This window comes from Dermacentor silvarum, chromosome 1 (assembly GCF_013339745.2).
Source record: "Dermacentor silvarum isolate Dsil-2018 chromosome 1, BIME_Dsil_1.4, whole genome shotgun sequence".
Taxonomy (NCBI): Eukaryota; Metazoa; Arthropoda; class Arachnida; order Ixodida; family Ixodidae; genus Dermacentor; species Dermacentor silvarum.
The window spans coordinates 71,847,870-71,869,949 of record NC_051154.1 but is presented as its reverse complement, the minus strand read 5'-3'; the positions used below and the strand labels follow the sequence as shown (position 1 = coordinate 71,869,949).

At 47.8% G+C, this 22,080-nt stretch overlaps 1 protein-coding gene across 6 annotated transcripts in view; it reads right to left on the bottom strand.

Annotated features, from left to right (window-relative positions):
* The window catches only part of LOC119465555 (oxidative stress-induced growth inhibitor 2), a 170,832-nt gene that overhangs the window by 17,934 nt on the left and 130,818 nt on the right, over window positions 1-22,080 (bottom strand). For 3 of the 6 annotated variants that reach the window (XM_049669401.1, XM_049669410.1, XM_049669397.1), the window contains one exon: window positions 1,015-1,069. In XM_049669401.1, the coding sequence (XP_049525358.1) occupies window positions 1,015-1,045 (31 nt within the window). In that variant the 5' untranslated portion in view covers window positions 1,046-1,069. Of the gene's footprint in view, window positions 1-1,014; window positions 1,070-11,064; window positions 11,363-20,231; window positions 20,345-22,080 lie in introns of those variants that run through there. The other 3 variants (XM_037726182.2, XM_049669400.1, XM_037726184.2) reach the window with 3 other exon arrangements.

Below are 22,080 nucleotides of genomic sequence, written 5' to 3'. Positions count from 1 at the left end.
AATCGATGTGTATGACGCCGGTGCGGCTTAACAAACCTCTGTTTCGAGAGATATCGTAAACGGTGACTGGGTGGACGACACGAAGATCTGGCCACAGCTTCAGAGAACATGCAAAAGCGCTTTCGGAGCTGATTAAGCTATGTCCCAACGGCGCGAGTAGCGTATATGGTGCTTGCTCTAAAAGCGGGGCTAAATATGTATTCGAAGCTATCCAAACTTTCCGTCATGAATTGAATCAGGATTATGGTGTTTTGGTCTTCGTTCTTTATTTGGCAAATATTTCGAAGCAGCGGCTTGTCACGTTTCTGACTCAGTAAGGTTCCTCGGTGCGGTCACTATCTGATCATTTGCTGCCTAATGGCTCGTGGGTGTGCTCAGTTCCGTTAGATTTGTTCTTGCTGCGCACAAGGCTTGAAACGTAGCTGTTCTGCACATTGTAATACCTTGTAGCAAATGCGTATTATCGCTAGTAACTCGCTTACTATTGTGGGCCGTCACGAAACATTCAGCTTCGACGGACTACACAGATAGCGCACGAATGGTCGAATATATATATATATATAGAGAGAGAGAGAGAGAGAGAGAGAGAGAGAGACAGTCTCAACACATCGTCTGCGGTTTGCCCCCGCCCCACTCGAGAAATAGTCGGTACGCCACTGTATACGTATCAATGGAATAGTACAACTAGTGAAAGTTTTGCATGGCTAAATGTTCCGAACGTCCCAGGAGAGCCCGCACCAAATATGGAATCGTCACCAACGATCTCTACCATAACCCTATCGGTGAAACGAAAAAGGCAGTTTCGGCTTTTTCCTGTGGGCTTGTTAAACAAGTCTCGTGTTTCACTGAGCTTCGCCCATTCGACGACTGTGTTTTTTTTTTTTTTTTTTTTTTTTTTTTTTAATTACGCTATCCAGAAGACTACGGGCCTGCGACAGCCACTCCACGCTTCTTAGGTGCCGATTCACAATGGCTAGTGTGCTATGGCAGATCAAAGAAGGCATAAATGCTTACCTATAACAACAACCTCCTTGTAGACGGCCATGTCTATAGGTACGCCTTGAATGTCCTAAAATGAAAGAAACAGGAGCGGTTAGAGATGAGCTCTCGGCGCAGCAAGCATGCACTCGATAAGCACGAGTTGAACACAAACCAACACGCGATCATGCAAGACAAATGATTTCGGATGGGAGGAAGTTCTAATGGCCACCTCACACATGCTGATTTGCTCAGACAGCAGGAACTACTTGCTTGATTAAACAACGTCGGCATGTGCAAACGTATTGCCATGGCTCAGCGTTCTCGGCTTTAAAGATAATTTTATAAATGTACATTTGCTGCTTGCAGTGCTTCGTGCAATATGCAACTTAAATAGATTTGATTGGTTCAAATAAAAGAAAAAGGCAACGTATACACTGAAGGCATATAGAGGTTCCCTTGCGCGCCCATTGCAATATAAATAAATAAACTTGAATATTCGCAACCCATTTTCAGCGCATCTCGGCGCGTAACAAAAGAAGAAGCAATGCGAAATCGCAATGCCTTCTAGCCAAATCGAGGATCAAAGTGGAGGTCTGTCAAATTCTACGTCACAGCGAAAAATTCGACGTCACAGCGACGTCACCAACGCACGTGCGGTGGCCCTGGTTTGGCAAAACAGCCGCCGCCGTCTTTCTGCGTGGTGCAGTCGCGCAGTAGTTGGTGTAGGTGAGCGCCACGTGGACGCGTGCTTTTATTTATTTTATTTATTTTTATCTTTACGTGAACCTCCACAATTATCTTGCCAGCCAGATTAGCAATAATGTGTGCCGGAGAACATCGGCGTGTGGTAAAATGGCCCTTTTTTTTTTTACTTGCGAACGTGAACCACGTGGGGGTGGTCTGTGATGGATTGTTCGATGAAGAATATCGGCTTTTCCATGGAAGTGTGCCACATTTGCTGTGGTAATGTGTGCGGCGAAAAACAGCGACGATATCGGATCATCCTTGCGTAGGGAAACGGACCACATTATGTGTGTGTGCGTGCGTGCGTGCGTGCGTGCGTGTACCACGCGATTAGCAACACATCTCGCTTACGATACTGTGGACGCGTGTTACGTGTAGCAAACAGGCTCCTCTAGAACTTCAGGACCCGTAGTTATTAAACAGGTGAGAATGAATGAGACGCGGTGATTAGTGAGCGCATGTATTTCGGGGCCATCCGCGCAGTGTGCAGAAAAGAGAGAGAGAGAGAGAAACTTTAATGAATAAAATGAAATTTGAGGTCCCGTGGTTGGGGCCTCTAGTCCAGGGCTCGACTGGCACGAGCGGTTCGCTGGGCTTGGTCTAGGAGAGCCAGTTGGCTGTCCTGGTCCTCGTCCGCAAGCCGCGCCTCCCACTGCCTGTTGATTTTTGTGTTTTTAGTAGTGTGGAGTTTATATGTTTCGGTCTGTTTGGGCATATATCCACGGTGATGTGCAGGTAACGTTGGCGTGTCCCCGCACCACGGGCATTCGTCAGTGTATCGCGCTTGGTGAATACGGCTAAGTGTATACGTAGGTTTGGGTATGTGTGTGTTTGAAGTCGGCGCCAATTCCTCGCCTGTTGACTGTTTAACGTAGGGTGAGGGCATCCATATTGCCTCCGCTCCTGTGCATAAAAAAAATATGAAAAAAAAAGAGCCTTCGTTGGAGCATAATTTATCGACTAAGAAGTATGACTACAAATAAGCTCCTACGATGTTTTGACCGCTGCCGAAGCTGCGAGTATACATTTATAAAAGAAATCCACAGGCAAACCTCTGAAATTATCGCGATTTAACGCATATCTCACGGGTCTTAAGTAAAATTGAACTTTCTTTTTTTTTTTTTCGTTATTAATGTATTCACCTTCATGGTACGGACTTTATGCCGGATGATGCACATAAACATGCAAAAGTTAGGTCTTGTAAAGTTGAGAGCAGCAAAGGAGGCAGCAGACACAGCGAAGTTAGCGCGCAACGGATCATGTACTTATGTAAGATTTTGCTTTGTACATTCACATGATCGAGACTAATTAAAACTAAATTATGGTGTTTAACATCCCTAAGCTGCACTGCGGCTTATGGGGGACAGTGTAACGAAAGGCTCCGGATTAATTTTGTCCACCTAGGGTATCCTACCATGCTCCTAAAGCAGGGTAATAAGTTCTGCATTTCTCCCTGATCTGAATTTAGCCGCCGCTACTTGCTACGGCTCGACTGAGCCGCCGTGTAGTTGCAATGTAGACGAAATGCATCTTGTATATCGTTTAAAGCTACAGTGTAAATGGGGCGCAAAGCAGTGCATTCACGACAATGCAATGCAAATTTGTGTTCTAAGACTAGTCATTTAGCGAAGTATCCCTTTGTCACCGCGAAAATGTGCATAATCTGTGATAAAATGTTTGTTTTCGAGGAGTAATACATTTCTGTGGATGTTTTAACTACGGAAGAGGCGCACTTTTACGAAATCACCACACGCTGATTTACGGGAACCGTGCCCTCTGCAACAACGCTACGTTGTTGTACCGGTAAAACGGGGAAAGCACAGTTCGTAAATGCTGGCACTTCAAAAAATCGCAATATGCCGGACTTACGATTGAGCGTGTGTGTATACCCGTCGAAATGCAAAAACGCCCGTGCACCGCGTGCATTGGGTGCACGTTAAAGAACCCTAGGTGGATAAAATTAATCTGGACGGCGTACCTCATAATCAGATTGTGGGTTTGGCAAGTAACACCCCAGAATTAAATAAAGCTCGTGTGTACGAAGGCTCCCTCAGCAGTCAACAAACCCGGCGCATGCGCAGCCTGACATCAAGTGCTTGGGTGATTTTTCCATGATTTCTCGTTCTTATGATCTATGGGACAAGATTGCCACGTGAAGCTCCCTCCTAGTCTTTTTCTTTCCTCCATGCCAATGAGGTGCGGGCCTCAAGTGATCGCAGTGACGTCACACTGCACGCGGCTGCTGTCGCCTGCGCCAACCAATAAGCCCGAACCTGCGTTTCCTTTTTCGCTCACCAGCGTTTACCCTCTCCAGTTTATTGTTCGAGAAAGGCGGCCGTTTTACGCCCCGAAGGTGCGCGGTGGGATACGAGGGTCATGGTAGTCCCGATTAATTTTGACCGCGTAGGGGTGTACACCATTAGAAACGCCACGGTGCAGGAACAAAAAGTACAACAGCGATTCAATGGTTGCGGCGGCGTGACCCCCCTGCTGCACCGTTGACAAAGACAACAGCAAGTGAACGTATAGCAACAGATTTACAGCATTCTAGTGTAACCAGCCCAAGCGACCACGTCATCCTGCCGCTCTCCGGGAGTACCGACTCCATGGCTGGCCTGTTCATGAAGTAAACAGCGGCCGTTGCAGATCGGGCAGTCCCTCCACTATAGCTATGAGGCTGAATATATATCTAGATCATTTTAATGCGAAGGTTTCTTTGAGAACCCACAGGCACTTTGTTGACCGTGGCTGATGCTGTCTTGCCAATAGACCATAGACACATAAAATAAAAGTACGCGTCCGATGGTGGGATCGAACCTCGGTCTCCCGGCCGGCACAGCGTGCAGGCCAATGCTCTAAACAATATGCCACAACCGCACGCATACTTCTCTCGTGCCAACGCCAAGTAGCTCACGATTCGCGCGCGCGTCACGTCGCGAAGCAAATGCGCCCGCCACAGTTGCCATGCATTAGACGCAGCAATGAAACGGGCGAATAACAGTCATCCCTACCACTGCATTTCGCGTCGTATACACTGCTCTCTGCCATACGCCGCTCCTTAACATTCTTCCCTCGACAAACATCGCATTCGTCCTCACGTCGAATACATCACTTCGAGGACGTCTGGCAGCGTTCATTCGCATGAACATGCTGTTTGCATTTCAGCGTATATCCTGTGAACGACGGTGTAGTGCATAAACAAACATTGCATGACATTAAAGTTGTCCCCTGCGCGGTGCATTGCATTCGATTACACGTTGCGTAGAATGACAAAGACAGTTTTGCAAAGTGCGCTCAGTTTTTTTTTTTTTTACAGCATTTAAATAATCGCTTTACGAAACTTTCGCTTCACAGATCCCAACATATAGTATCTACACATTTTTCATGTGTTCAGCGATTCAAACGCGATACTCGGAGTGCATGGCTGTAAGTTAAGGGGCTTTACATGGCCGTCCGCGCTTGTGCCACCGGTGGACACCAAGCAGATGCACTGTAGTGTACGATGAAAGCGAGAGCACTTGTGACGCATTGTGACTGCACTTTGTATACCCGAGCGATCAACCAGCGCTCACTGGTAGCGCAAAAAGCGCCAGCCGCCATGCGGAGCGATCACCGCGTTTTATTCGCTGAGCACTATACAGATGCCTGCATAATGCGTCATATCAGCCACTTTTCTCCGATACATTTGTAGAAATGTTAGTTTTATTACAAACGCGGCGGTCCCTTCAAGCGCAGGTTATATCGCACAGCACAAACCGGCAAGTCGGTGCTAAAATAAGAATGAGAGATGAGAAGGAATGTAAGCCTCCCGCGAACACGCCTGACCCTCAGTTTGCCCCTGCGAATTTGAGACCCCCCCCCTTTCTACCAAGATTGTCGCTCCGACAAGTCAGCCCGTCAAGTGAGCAGGGTCCCAGCCCCCCGACACATGCCCACATATCGGATTTCGGCGCAGGACGCACGAGGCAGTTCCCGGGCATTTCACAGGGCGGCGAGGTGAACGCGCCGTCGGGGCAGCGAAGTTCGGCGGTGCACAATATCGCGGAGGCCGCTACTTATCCCAGACACAAACGAGCGCAGTTTCACACCCTCGGGGGCAAGTTGGTGGACGACGCGCGATAAAATCAGCTTGCGCACGCCAGTCGCAACGCAGGCCTTCGCGCGGGCGGCGATCACGTGCCACTTTTGGCGGTCGCCGACGGGTCGTGCGCTCGCTGCAACGCGGCTTTACTTTGCTATAGCAGAACGCTTTGGCTCGATATCTTTCGGCGCGGACTGTAGCAGCGAACCTCTTCTGTAATCCGCCCCGCTCAGAGTTTTTAAGCCGCAATCTCGGTAGATCACTTTCGCGACATAAGACTCATTGAAGGCGTTCGCATTGTTACAGAGAGGCATCGCGCGCTTGGCAATTGCGTCGCACAAAGGCGAAAGTATTCCCGAAAATGATCAACCGAGCACACGGGTCCTGGTACGCTTATGCCAGGTGGAACGCTGCGCAGATTTCACGACTGCTGAAAGCTGGGCGAGTTAGTTACTGGCATTCACGAAACTGGTTACAGCGCTAAGACGAGATAAAAAAAAAAAAAAAAAAAAAAAAGCGAGATGCTCAAAGCGGGCGCTGGACGCACGGCCCCAACACCTCCTAGAAAACCTGTCTAGGAGGTGTTGGCTCAGCGCACTCATCCTGTGCATTTCGTGCTCGTGTTTCGTCTTTCTTAGCGCTGTAACCAGGTTTCACAATGCGGATTTCTCGTTTGCGTATGACGCAGATGTCACTGAACGCGACTGGCTTGTCCGTGAAGCGGAACGCCACTGGACGACGCTCCCCGTTATGCGTCGACACTTCCAAGAGCGAGACGCGGCCCGCTTCCAACTGAGCGTTCTGCGCACGCGCAACCGTGTCCTCCATAAGCAGCCAAACGAATGGAGCCGGTAACAGCGCACTTCAGGACTCGCGCTGTCGCCCCACTCACGGTCTGAACCGTAGTCCTGAACATTCCAGCACAAGGTGTATTTCTCAAGTTGCGATCCTCTCGTTCCTTCAAATTAACCACCGCGCTATCAATTCGGGATGCCAAATTCAGCTATAGACTAATTCAGCAAGGTGAACCTGAACGCTAAGTTTCACGAATATAAAACCTGTCATCCAAGTGAGCATATAATGTTGCGATAAAGATAAAACGTGTTTCTCAAAGGACAAATCTTGCAGTTTAAATATTCATGGTAACGTAATCAGACCGTGAACCGCTTACCACCACCCTGCATAATGAAGTGGATGATTTATTTATTTTTCATAAATGTTGAGAATTTCCGCAGGACTCATGTAGGTATTACGTCGTTCCGGTGCTTCCAACGCCTCCAGTTGTCGATTTCGCTGCCACTATATAGTGAGGCTCCTGCAGGTATCCGAGATCGCAGTGCTTTCAAACAAACGTACCGCGCACGAACGATTAAGGGATCCAAGTCGACAGGCAAAGCATTTTACAGTTTTCTTTCTCTGCATTTCCGTCGACGAAATGGAGGTTCGTGTAAGCGTCGTTTCAGCTTGCGGTGTTTTGCCGCCCTGAATTTTCCTGATCATGGTTATACTGACGAGCAGTTCCGCACAACCAGTGTAAACGCCACCATCCCCCCCCCCCCCCCTTACAACGAATACAAATAAAATTTTCAGCACAGAGTTGCCTCATCAGAATCACGCCCTAAATAAATGTTCTGGGATGCAGGACTGAGAAAGTTCGAGCTCTCAAGTATTCAACGGTGCTGCGAATAAATTCGTGATTGTGCACGCTCTAAATTCAAGGGGAAGGATAAGACAGTTTCTGGAAACCACTCTCGTCTGCTACACGAATATTAGCGCTGGCAACTTAACGACCGAATAAGGTGAATAACGCACACTCAGAACTCGCGGTTTACAAGTACTCACCGATAATTATTTCACAGAACGACAGACCGTTGCCAACACCAAGTTTAAGGTTCTTAGTCTTGATAACTATTCGTATACCTAATACTGACATTATGCTCAAAGCGCTACTATATTTAAATATTCAAGCATCTCCTCTCCACTCCCCCTTTCCAGTTTTTTTTTTCTTCTTTTTTTTTCTCTCTCTCTCTCTCTCACTTGCGCTATTACTGCAACGCAGGAAGCCAGCGATAGAGTTTGAAATCTGACAAGAGCAAAGAAGACAGACAAAGAAGAAAGATACGGCAATGGGAACAGCGCCCTGCTGGACAGACGTCAAGAATAGCTACACGCTCGCAAGGCTCGCATCGCGCGACGGAAATGCGCTCGGACGTGGCGACAGAGGCCCACGACCGTGCCAAGAACACCGACGCAGAGGCACGCTTTAGCCCACGGGCACATGCACGTCGTTCATTGAGTAACGGTGGCCTGATGCCGTGCCAGGCGCGCTGCGAACTTGCGCGAGAACACGGAAGACACCCCCTTAACGACAGCACCGTTCTTCGTCTGTCGTGTCGCAAGCACGCAGACAGCGTGGACGTAGACGTGAGAAGAAATGACTAAGCAGGAAGACTGGCAGCAGCCGGCCTATTCTCGTTCAGTAAAGTTTACGTCCTTATACAGATTTAGAGTGCGCAACGTACCAACTTTCGGACTACTGAGAATTTAAACTATACGTAGTTTACCGGGCGAATAGGAACACGTGTTTCGTTCTTGCTCTGCGAGCGAACGCTAAATTGTGTCACAAGGGCAAAGTGTGCCATTCTAACGGTAAGGACCAACGATTTGAAGCGCCGCGCACATTTTACGAAACGGCCTATCTCACGCAGTCAACTAACGTGTAGCTTACACGCCGCGCATATAAAACAACAGTGGTTGATTAGGGAAGGTGTTCGGTCATGCATTTGTGCTCTCCGTTTTTGGTTCTATGAATGTAGCGGAATAATAAAGGCGATTCAGGAACCGTGCAAAAGCTATTTTGAAAGTAATTAGGCGCTTTCGAAGCCATCTGCAAGAGATCAATCAGCCAAGCAGCTGCTGTTGTCAGAAGCCAGAAGGACGGTCGGAGTCAACGACTCCGACCGTCCTTCTCACAGTGGCGTGCTACTTCTCACAGGCGGCGTGCGAGCAGGCGAAGTTTATTGCTTAATGGAATTGTCTCTGTTGTAACCATAGGCCGACAATATAAACGGAACTTCCGCTCAGACTCGCTCGCAAGATATAACTTTGGGCTCACTCAGATTTACGAGAGGCTCAGAGATGAGTCGACTCACGAGTGAGTTCGCGGATATATGGGTGCAACAGACCATTGCGCGCTTTGCATGCACGTTTATGGGCATTTGCAAAGTCGTTTACACTAGCCAAAACACATATGTAACAGGCAGGGCGCCCAGGGGGTATATATATAAACAGCCCACAAAAGGGCCAGTGAGAAGGGGAGCAGACAGCTATTTAACATCCACTAAAGTCTAAATTATGCGTTGACAGACGTGCATTGAACAGTAATATTAAAACGTTTAAATTCTAACATTACCAGTGAAACACACCTAAGTAATCACAAAACCTTCCCACCCATACACAGCTGGTTAAATAATTTGCAAGCGTTCAATGACACTGCAATCATCAGCGGCACAGTTGTGTAAAATAAAATAAAAATGAACGCACACTGTCCACATCGGAAGCGACTATAAAAAAAAAAAAAATGTCTCGGCTACTGTGCGGGAACCGGAAAGTCCAACTTTCGGCAAACCCTTCACGCAAGTGTGCATGTGTATATACAGCAGATTATGCAGATACCACAAGAAATCATGCTGTAGGCAGCAACCTAGCCGAGATGAATGAACCGGTCCTTCATATTAGCGTCGCCAAACGATCGTGATGAGCAATTGACAACAAGCACTGCAGCCGTCGGAAACTTACAATTGGCGGAATCATTACGCCATAAAGCTGCACAGGGCCTATAATAGACACCCACATATTAGGTTTGAACACAGTATTCGTTTTTTTTTTTTTTTTTTTTTTTTTTTGGCTGGGCAAGAGAGTATATATGTATATAAACGAAGCGAGAAAAAAAAAAAAAAGCTGCAGCTAGCGTTCAAGGAAGAGTTATAGCGATACATTTTACCAAACAACTAGAGAGGGCAGAATTCGCGTCGCTATAGATGAAAGATCAGGTAAAGCTTCTGTAGTTCTCATAGACGAAACATTGGTGTCACGAGAATAATTCGATAGAACGAACTACACAATTTTGTATGCTTTGGAAGGCGATGACGAGAGCCGTTTGATTGCATGGAATCCCAGACGGTTGAAGCGTAATCCCGAGTCTGGCGAACAACTGATTTGTACATGGTTACCTTTAGTGAAGATGCGGCGCAAGAAACGTTAGCAGTGTAAGTAGTCAAGTATGCGGTTGGTGCTGTTCGTAACACATATACATAGACCACACGCGTTCCCCTTACTGTAATATGCACACAAAATCGATAGAGTCCATATGGCCCCCTAAAAGACTAACAAAAGCGATCGCAAATCAGTGCCATATTTGAGTATACGTTCACTTTATCATTATAAGGCGCAACTAAAAATGGGAGATCTCAGACACGCACAGAGTCTTGTATAAGCTACCAATAGCATACAATGCGGCGATTCTATGTCCCCCGCAGAAAGACGAACAAGCGAAAAAAGAAAAAGTAACAAAGAAAAAACACCTGTGAAGAGTAACAAGCCCGCATACACGGTTGCCTCTGTTCACTATTTCTACCAACACACTCTCCCATTAAATAGTTGGCTGCAAAATCCATGCTAACAGTAACCAACGGCATAATGGATCCTTTGTCCTGCCACACACCCTAATCAGAATGACAGTTACAAGCACTTCCATCGACCGGACCTGTAAACTAAGAACGGGGTTCGCAGGATGTCTCGGTCTGGAACCAATGTTTCCACAAGGGAACTCGTCTTCGCCAAGGCCCTGACGGAGACAACTCCCGCTGTCGAAACGTTGGCTCCAGCCCGACACAATGCCTTGCTCGACCACTCTTCCGAACTGACTGTTTTAGAGAAAGTACCCCTGAAAACAGCGTCAGCGCAGCGAAAACTAAAGTCTGCTTGAGCTCTTTCACGCGCGGGGCCGATAGCGGACGTTAACTTTTGGCCTGCTGTTTCCGAACAGAACTCATATCTTTCTTTGGCTCCTCCTCGCATGCTCCCGTTGGCTTGACCAGCGTCACGAACCTTCTCTTAAACAAGTGAGCAGGAATGAGAAAAGTACGGCGCACTGATCCAACCCCTGATGCTATCCGGTCATTTCCAACCAGAAATCTCACTCCTCCCACTCGTGATCGCCAGAACACACACGCACGCATGCCACCGAGTCTGTTTACCTGAGATCGCTGTGAATGCCTCAAGCCGTCCAGCCAGACCACGCGGCGTTCATCAACCGCGCACAACCGCTGCTGTTCCACGTGCGGCTAGCGCATCAGAGGCGAAAGGTCTTCAACGGTGTGGGCAGCCCGGCGAGCGGACAGCGACGAAGCTCACCCTTCATTCACGGAGCGCGCGCACGTCCGAGCGGCAGCTTACTTCCCCCTCTCCATCGGCGGCGAGACGCGCGTGCGAGGAAGACCACTTCTCTGCGTGAGCGGATCGCCGCGCGAGCGTCACTGTGTTGAAACACGCGCTTCTTTCCTGTATACACGAGAGGGGAGGGGGGGGGGGGGGGGCAGAGACCAGCTGCTTCAGCAAGAGGACCACTCTTGAAGGTGCGGAAAACTACACTCGAAACACCCGCCGGTCACTGATAAAGCGAGAGAGATAGAGAGAGAGAGGGTGAGGAATAAGATATAAAAAGACGCACGCTCCTCCGCCAGATAGCGACCTCAGTATACAAGTGCAACGCTGACCTTGAACGAGGCCTGTGGCGGGCACGCGAAGACATGCCGATGAAAAATTACACCGGTGTCCTAGAGAATATTTATGAAGGCGTTCAGCAACAGGCGAGAAGCGATGCGGTCGCAACTGTCGGGAGGCGAACGGATCGACAACGCACAGCGTTTCGCGCAGCCAACGTCCTGCGCAGCCGGCGTAATCGTTTCCAATGTTTGCAAGGAATGGGACGACAAAATGACGCTGGCCCGACGAAATCGAGAGTGCCCAGCTCTCGAGTGGTCACGGGTGCTCGCCCATCAAGGCGGTGCGTTTTCTGCCGCCTACAGTGGGAGTTGACGCAACACGGCTGCAACGCGAGTCCTGCGAAGCCATTTACATACGAGAACCAACGCCTATGAACGCCCGGACCTATTACGGCTCGCCATGGCATCCATTCATTCGCGCCCGGCAAGCGTTGAATAAGAAATGGTCTTAATAGTGCGGTATAAATGCTACTGCAGTACATTAGATGCTCCAGGCGGGTGAAATTCGTAAACAGAGTCGTTACCATAAAAAAAAAAAAAAAAAAAAAGAGAGAGAGAGAGAGACGACGCAACAGTCGGTCTGAGCTTTCATAGTCATGAATGATGACAAAACGCACACGATGGCAGATGGTGCATATGCAATTACCGGGTGCCATGCATACGACTGCAGCATACAATAAGAACGCGCTTTTATTTTATTTTTTTTTTTTTTTGTCAGGAGGGTGGGTGGGGGGGGGGGGGGCATAATGGGTGGCTTTCACTCGCGTTTCAGTATTGGCTGATGGCACCGAAAAATCAATAAATTGGCCGTATCGTAAAAAAAATGCTGCATCTAGTGCAGTAGCGTATCTCCGCTATCACGCCTTCCGATTTATTCAGTTCACTTAGGACGCTAAAGCCTTTCGTTCCTCTACGAATTTCAGTTTCCGCTCGCTCGGCGTACTAAGTTGAACCAGGATATATCGAATCTGAAGGGGATCACAAAAAAGTTCGATATATAGGTAATTCGATATATTCAATCAAAATTTTATACAGAAAATTTCAAGGTGACTTTACAGATGTTTCATATACACAGTAATTCGTTATATGTGGGTCCGCTATATCCGGGTTCGACTGTAGTACTGACTTGTAAGTGCATATTTTGTTCAGCTCCCACCCTGCATTCGTACACTTCACGACCACGCACATACAATGCTATAGTCAGATGTTGCATTACACTCTACCGATCGTTCTTGGCAAGTATACAACAAAAGAAAAGAGTTGCGCCTTCTAGCAAAAATAAAAGAAAAAAAAAAACGAAAGTAGCTAGACAGAAAGCACGTTATATTCTTCTTCTAGCTCTAACACCACAATTTTGATGTAGTGAGCTGTTATGAATTATTTCTTCGTTTGTCTTAGGAGGATAACTTCGGCTACAGAAACAGTAAGAAAATTAGCCATAAAATAAAATAATAACTAACGTTTATCGCGCAACCAAGAAAAATAGATTACTGTAAGTTTCCTGTATTTTCGAAGAGGCAGAGAGAAAAGAGAGAAAAAAAAAAGTTGTCGCAGTTTCACCTCAAAGGCGAAGCATCAACTGCGATAGCAAATTTGTAGAGAGCTATACGGAGTAATGGTATTAGCTTTATCAGCTGTATAAACTTGGACATGCAGCAGCACCGGCAACACGCAGAACTGTTGTCGACGCCGTCGGCGTTTTGCCCGCGTTCGCTCAAAATGCGTACGGCGTTGGTGACTGTTGCCGGAGCCTCTGATATAAATAGGCACTTGGTGCCGCAGCTAAACGTCGCCTCCCTTCCCCCCCAACCTCCCCCACGGTCTCTCGCGCGTCGGAAGAAGGCGCGTTTGCTCTACATATATGGTGACTGTAAAGGAGGAAAGAGACGCCTACTTCTGCAGCCCTTACGCAGAACGCGCGTTTGTTCTCCGCCGTGCGTTCACTCCCCGTGAAAGCGCGCGCCCCTCGCGCCCTTTCACTTGCACATACAGCGTTCGGCGCGCCGCGACGATTTCATCTCCATTGACGTCATACGGAACCTCACGGCGACGGCGACGACGACGGCGACGGCAGAAATCTGCTTTTGAGTGTCCATATAATTGCTATCGCAATAAAAAGAAACCGTACATAGAGATATGATCAACGCTACGGTATAATTTTTGCAAGTCGGTCCTAAGGAGACGTTCCCATTTTTCTTCACTTAATAAATAATAACAGTCGTCGTTATCGTCGTTGAGAAACGAGTTGACGACGCGGACCAAAACGTATAAAAAGCACAAATATGGCCGCGAGGTTCTGGAAAAGGCTGGCGTCGTCACCTCCTCATTGTTCAGAGTCATTGACTCTGTCAGTGAATTATCTGGTCAACAAAGAAAAAACGGTGTCCGGCAATCACTACCCTCGCACGCTTGTCGCCGTTGCATTGTCTGTATACGGCAGCTATGACGAGGCAGCCTATGTAGGGGAGAACCGCTAACGCAATTACGCACCGAACCTGGATATGGCTTTAATACAGCTCAGGTCAGGTTTGACAGTCGAGCAGGGCACATGGAAACTGCCGCGTGAATGGCCGCTCGAGGCACTTTGCGTGTATTCGCGGGCTTCTTTCGCGCTCGGAAAGACCCTTTTATGTAGCGCGCATTGAGCAACAGAAAGCTGCATCGGGGAGTCTTTCATGTTGCTCTACAATTTTCTCCTTGGCACTTTTCATCTAATCATAATATTTGAGTAGTTGATTAATTAATTAACACTAATTATCTAATTAGGCGAAATGCAAAAAAACTAATCTGAGTAGCTCCAAGCGACGGCAAACAACATTACCCTGATTTTGTCCCGCTGCGTGGCATTTGCATATTTTCTAATCTTGGTGCATGATAGTTTGGACACGTATACGTGTATGTCGTGGTATTGTGAGAGCTAAAAGCGTTTCAAACCCTTAATAAAGCCACCTGAAAGAAAGGCACGGCATTACTGTGTTGCTTACTTGGTGATATACGATTAACTGCCAGTTAAGCGATTACCGGCATCACAAATGGACACTGCAGTAGCCACTGTCTGCACAAAATGTCTCAGTTCCTAGAGCACGCCTCTGCTTTATATAAGGCGATACTATTTAGGTTTTATGGAATTTTTAAAAGTGACTGTGGCAGATAGTAAAATTCTTGCCCTTGAGCTGGATTATTCAAAGAGGCGGACATTACTAGCACGAGAAACTGAAACACATATTCAACTAACAAAAATTCATTAATTAATTAATTCTTAACTAATTACTTTACGGCCGATAATGCAATTTATGAATTGTACCTGGTGAGCTTGCAAGACGTATACACTTGAAATTAATTTCCAGGATGACACCAGTTTCGAGATATTTCCCAACGTGTGGGACAAAATACATGGGCGTTCCAGTTACTTTTGTGCGTCAATGCATAAAAGGGCGTTTTGTTAAAAACGTAAGTGGAACAGTGCATATTTACGGCGAGTTTAATGGCACAAATCGACAAATTGGCGTCATACTGGAAATTCCTTTCAAGAGGATACCCTAGCAAGCTCACCGGCTACAATTAGTAAATTGCAATATATGCCGTAAAATAATTATTTCAGTAGATAACTAGTGAATTTTTTGTTAAAGGGGCGCTGAACCACTTTTTATCGAAGTGGAGAAAGGCATTTGAAGTGACAACAGGCTATTTCTGAAACACTTTGCCGCAAAAAGTACATCAATGCGTTCAGCAGAAACGGAGCTATTGGCAATCAAACACGACCTCCGCCGTTCTCCCGTTCCTTCTCCAATGCCTTGAACTGCGAAGGGAGCGCTCCGCCTTCGAAATATCACCGTGGCGCGCAGTTCAAGTTTAATTTTGGATGCGAACGTAGACGCCACAACTTGCGATTTTGGTGCCTACGACGCGCTAAACGTAAGCCAAACGCGGTTGTCCTCAGCGAGCCGCACAGCGCTTAGCTATAGTGGACTCTTGGCGGCACCCCGCATGGGCCGCGGTATACCTACACTGCGTAGCCGACCGCAGCTGCGTAGCCGACCGAGCTCCACGCACCGCGTACGACAGCAAAAGTTGGCCGAGATGTTCACAGCAGCGTATGCTATCCGCGGACTACGTTTTTTTCACCAAGCCCGGGGTGGTTCAGGGCCCCTTTAATTAGTTGAATATGTGTTTCGATTTCTCGTGCAAGTAACGTCCGCCTCTCTGAATAATCAAACTCAATGACTAGAATTATGTTATCTACAGCAGGCCATTTTTTGGAGATAGCGTATAGAACTTAAATATGACCACCCTGTATAATCGCGTGGATTTCAAAAATATTCACATAGCTAGACGCGTGGTTACACATGCCGGAATGTTTTACTTGCTGACGATGTGCCGCTTAGATCGACGCTTAATTCGAGCATTCACCCTTACCAGTTGCCAAATCAAGGAGCAAGAAAATTGCTTCCAGGACCACAATGATCCGCTCGCCAACAGACTCAACGTGCATGCATTACGGGTCCGCCCGCCAGCTTGGAGAACAAAGGGTCGAGTTAACCGGCCCGTTCCGAGCCATCATGTGATGCAGAACCCGTTCTCTGCCGCTGCTCTCTCTCTCTCTCCACGGCGCTTGCTTTTTTTCCCGCAAAACCGAGCGTAGACAGATCAAGATCGAATGGCCCGGAAGGACATATCTGCAAGATCGCCGGCGTTCGAAGCTCCGACGCCGTGGCAACGTTCTACGCCTGCCTGCGCAGTATGGTCGCGTCGGCGGGAAAGTCACTCCACATGTGACGATTGAGCGCACCTCTCTTTCCATTGTCGTTCAGTCACTTGCTGTCATGCCGAAAAGAAAAGAAAGTAAACAAAACCACGCGTATACTCCAAAGCGTCAGCTGCGCTCCCATTTCTGTCGTTATGTTCATGCATTACAGTCACTTCATTTACGTGCCAAGGATTCGCACGCACCAACGGTTTCCGCGCAGTCATGTAGAAATAATATAAATAACGTTATTATATGCGTGTCCGGGGAGGCTTCTCGGGGGGGGGGGGGGGGGGGGTGCTTCTCCATACCAATGCTCACGAGCGAACATAGACTAGCCGGAGAAGTCCCTGTGGCGGCGCGAGCAGGGACGAGGTAGAGTTACTGTATGGACGAGGCGAAGAGTAACTACACATAACTCGTTAAATTAACTCTTTGTTGCATGATGTGAGTAGTAGAAAAGAGAGCGTCCAGGCTCTCGGTCGTATAGACAAGACTGTGGCACGACTGTCACCACGAGGTTGATTTAGTGATCATTTGTTTAAGTCACTGTTCTCGGCGCAAACCAGCGTCAAAGCGCACCATGATCATGAATATCACCCGAGGCAAATAGCGTTAGTCCGCCTCTTCAAGAGGATTACTTAAGGCGAACACTACTTGAACAAAAAGCGATGTTGAGATAGATCATTAAAGAGACATCTAATGATCTGTCTTAATTATTCACTTTAGGGCACATGTTGTAGTTGCGGAACAGGAGCCGATCAACAGTGATGTCATATTTGCTCCGAAGAAATCCGGAGAGAATAGCTCCCAGTTTAGATATCTGTCTCCAAAATCTTCTACGAAACACACTGGCGTTACATTTAACAGTTTCTTAAAAGCTTCCTTCGCGCCCTGTGGAACGAAAGTAAGCGGAACGTCGACGCATATTCTGGCACATATTGGGGACAGATATCTAGAAACTGGCGCTCATCACACGTTTTCTGCTAAATGGATCTTATCACCTGACTTTGTTCGTGTAATTCAACCATGCGCTTAAATATGAAATCAGATAATTAGTGACACTTGTAAGAATTGAAAACCGTCGCCGTGAGCTGCCCTAGACGACAGTCACAGCGACAACCAGGTTGGTGTATACAATATAGACCGCGGTGGTAGAATAGGACTACCCCCATGGTATACAGACGAGGATGGACCCTCAGCCGGGGCCCCCTGCTGGACGGCCGGGACTCCGGGGCCGCGGCTTCTCCACAGTCAGTCAATTGGACAACTTGATATTGAGATAGTTTATAAAACTAATGCCCGACATTCAGTAATCCTCTTAGTACGTTACCTGCAGCAGGCAATTTGAAGTTAAGCTGTTCTAAATAAATAAATAAATAGGTTGCATAACGCGGCTCTTGCGGCCAAGAGCGATGTAAAAAAAGTACAGCAGTGCATCGACAAATCTTGCTTCCATACTTAAATTTGTCTTTTATCGAATGTGTTGGCAAATCAGTTAATACACATTGGAACACGTGACGTCTGTTGATTGAGAAACCTGCTTCGCAAAGCTTCTACAAGTTTTACGAGTGCGCACGTCTGATTGTACGCGCGTTGTGGTCAGCATAAATGGGGCTGAACAATATGCTGCGAGAGTATACCCTTTCGTATAGTATGCAGTAGTTTCAGATAATTCGAGCTTGTGATAACGCAAACCAGAACGTTTGTCCAGACGAGCATGAATAAACTTGTGCCGACTGCATAGCTAACACTGCCGTGGTGATAAACTGCACATTGCAGATCTCATGACCGTAGCCACGGTCCTTATACAGTTAGTTGACGTGGATAGCCTCAGTGAAGTGGAAAGCTTTATGGAGTCAGGCACTGGAGGAAAAGATATGAATATATTCTTAAAAATAAACAAAATCCGAGGATACCTAAGCACTTCTTATAAGTTGTGGATGCGAAAGCATTCAAGCATACAACTCAAGAGTACGTGCGCAAAAAGCGGCGAGAGAGAGAGAGAGAGAGAGAACAAAAACTTTTCCTCTCTCCTTCACTCACACCGTGCTCTGCAAACTTTTGAGCGATAATGTACAGCTGAAAACTAAATCAGTCGTTCCGAGATCTGACCACGGCCGGTGGGCTACAGACCCACGTTCTGCCCAGGTATATACAGCAGGCTCAAAAAGAAGAGAATGACTGCCTTCGAGCGTGCACTTGCTTGCGGTGCCGAAGCAAACAAAGCTGCGGCTGAACCCTAAGCGACAGCTCCGGCTTCTTGACCCGGGGAAGCTACAGTCATCAGCTAAAAGAAATGAATAACTGGCATCTGTTAGCTTGGCCGATAAAAAGACTGAAGAGAAGCCAGTTGACGACAACGAAAGGAAGAAAGGCGTGCGTTGAAAAGGCCCGAGATTTCCATTCAGCGCAACGCCGCAGCTGCACTGAAAGACTCCCTATCGCGCCACAGGAGAGTCCGTCTCGCACGATTCCCGAGCCACGCGCGTGTCGGACGGACACAGGGGGGAAGGAGAGAGAGAGAGAGGGAGAGCGATGAAACTACGCTTGCGCCTCTCCGTGAAAAGAAGCGCCGGGTCGCGGTTGTTGCGACACACGCCTTCTTATCCTCGGCGACAAGGTCGCCACAGCCGGCGGTCTTCCGCAAAACTGACGCTCACACGATGCGGAGCGGGTGCATGGATCTATTCTTTCTTTTGCGCCCGTATACGTGCCCAAGAGAACGAAGTCAGAAGCGCCTTCGCAACAGTGAATAGCGAGTGATGCCCGAATGGGGACAGACGAGCGATTGCGCAAACGCGATGTATTCGAGGCACGTCGTGCACATCGCGGCGGAGGGAAGGCTTCGGCGCGTGGTGGTTCTGAAAGTGGCTCATGCATGCACATGCTGCAGCACGACGCGCAGGTAGACAGTTCGGCGGAAGACCTCGCCCGCGAAAGAGGGGCGGAAAAGGAAAGGGCGTAGTAAACCGCGACGCAATGATATGGAGAACAAGCTTATTCAAAAGGTGAATTCATTGCCTTGCCCGTAAAGCTGCTCTTTGTAACGTCAAGCGGCAGCTTTCAGGAGTGTTACGCACGACTTAATAAAGGCACCCAATGCTACACAGTCTTTTTTTTTTTTTTTTTCCTCGAACCGATAAGAGTACTCGAGAGTAGATATTGAATAATCCCGATGGTGGGCCGCGTAGAAGCGCGATAAATGACACGGCGGAAACATCTGAAAACCTATAGGGGCAACTGAGAGCCGTGCACGAGGGCTGTGTAGATGCACGCTACAGAAAAAAAAAAAAAAAAAAAAAAAAAAAACATTACACTGCGTTATTCACAATGGTGTCACCAACGGAACGTCGCACAATAACTGCAACATGAGTTGGGTACCTAGGAATCAGACTAGACACAAGTTTTTTGTACCAACTAAGTGCTATACTTTCGCACCACGCATCAACACTGAGATGAACAAGAATTGAGGACTCCAGCATAAATTCGGCGAGACAATCGCTATACACGTGCGCTTTCGTATAAAGCTTCGCTCTCTAGTAAATTATACTAATGAACAGAACGACCCACAAGAAACTGTCTTGGCGCGCTGTTTCTCACGTGCCATCCTGTGCACTGAAATTAGGAGAACAAGGGAGGGAGACAACTCCTCTCGTCGAAACGTTAGCATCGGACTGAGGCTTTTCCTTCCATACGTCTCGTACAAGTCCGCATCGTCCGAATATGATAATTTTTTTTTATCCTGTACACTGCTAACTTAACATGACTAAAAAAAAATAAAGTGGGTGACGAAGAAAGACGCCAATTAAAACAGTACAAAGTACTTGACATCACGTGCCAAGGCTGACAAAGCGCGCTGCCAGGCAACAAAGGTCAGTTAACAACAGCTCACCGGTACCTGTTGGCGCATGCAGAGAATTTTCACAAAAGGACGGGAGAAAGGCGGACTAGCGCTGCTTCCGAAGGCTGAGTACACTGTGACAAACGTCAGGCTCCTCTCACCAGCAGTCCCGGTACTCAAACAACCGTATCCGACAGCTGAATTGCTACAGCGGCATCAAACCAACGCAATCTAATCACGCGCCAAGGACGAGTGACCGCGCTGTCGCTCACCGAATCGGAACGAATCGCATCGCCTAATCGATCACGCCATTCAAACGTGAAGCCTGCAATCGACGTGAAAGCACCGGGGGACCTTATCGGCTGGTAAGATTAGCCTTGGTTTTTACTGGACAAAGTTCGACAGCAGACATTGTGCGAGGCAGTTCGAAGTTCGCGCCCCTGGCCGCCGGTGCATAGCAGGGCCGCGTGGACGCAGGCCACCACTGCCATCCGCAAGGCACTTTCACTTTGGCGAAATTCGTTATACACGAGGCAGCATATCTGTATGTGTCGATGCAATCTTGGCGCAGCTTTATGCTGGGCTAGTAATAGACTGCTATTATTATTAATAGCCTTTTAAATAGCACGTTAGCAGACGACGCGGACATCTGGTGGTTGGAGGATATGACGCATATGGACCATGGGCTCCGAAAATTTTCAGCGCGCCGCGGGCGCCAGTCTGATCTCGGAGGCTACACGTGTATTCGTTGTGTCGAGAGCACTGTTCCCCATTCTCGATATTTTGCCGTTGTCAAGCTCCGCAATCTCATCTGCTCCTGACTGGCTCACAATTAAGCTCTGGAGAGGCCAAGATGTGAAGGGGAAGCATGGAGTAACGTTCACTCTCTTAAAGGACAGGGGGGGGGGGGGGGGGGGGGCGGAGACGGTGGAATTCGACAGCGGCGAAATGTCTCCCGTTTGCAGATATACGGCGGGCGGGCGATTATCGGTGTTATACTGTGCAATGTGCACATAATATATTGACACGCGTCGCTTTTCACGTTCGCTAGGTCACGCGCTATTCCCCTTGTAGTGTTGTAGCAAGCTTTGGTTAATTCCTAAACATAAGCTTGGAGCTAGATGCCCAAGAGAGGGGGAGGGGCGGTACAGATGTACTGCGACGGTGGCTGTTCTAATTTTGTGCGGTGCTATATCTTACCAGCCACGGTTGCCATAACAAGTTTGGTTGGCATAGCGCAGCAAAGTCCGCACGGACATGGTCACTTTATGGACACGAAGAGCAACAGTGAATCAAAATACTTTTTCCAAAACTACTTTCGTTCATTTAGCAGAAAAATGGCGGCGGAGGAAATGAAGCGGAGAAACTAGCGAAGAAAATTAAGGCCAAGCTTCCCTTTCTTTGACATTCGCGCCAAAACCTTAGCGACGTATACATCAGCATGACATTACAGATTTCAATGTGTTTTCTCGTATACTCGAGCCGTTTTGGTATATAGAAAAATATCTCGAAGTTTGATATGTTGAGTATTTGGTGCTTTTAGAACGCAATGTAGTCATTTTTTTTACCGACGAACGTCTAAATGGACACGAAAGGACGATGTCAAAATTCGTGACGTCACGTCGAGGAAACTTCAGCGCAGCGTCGTTATCCGTCTTCCAGCGTTTTGACAGCTAGTTTCCGCGGTCATTGAGCGAGATGCGTTCATGTTTGCTTGTGCGTGCGTGACACCATGCTTGTTCATTTAGTTAGCATGCCTACGTTTACAAGTTTATACGGCCGATAAACTGCTATCCCTAATTCGTGTAGCTGTCCACTAATTTGCTATAGCAATCGATGCTTTGCCTTTCGGGCGAAACTGCGACATTTTTTTATCAAACGTAATCATGTATTTAAAATG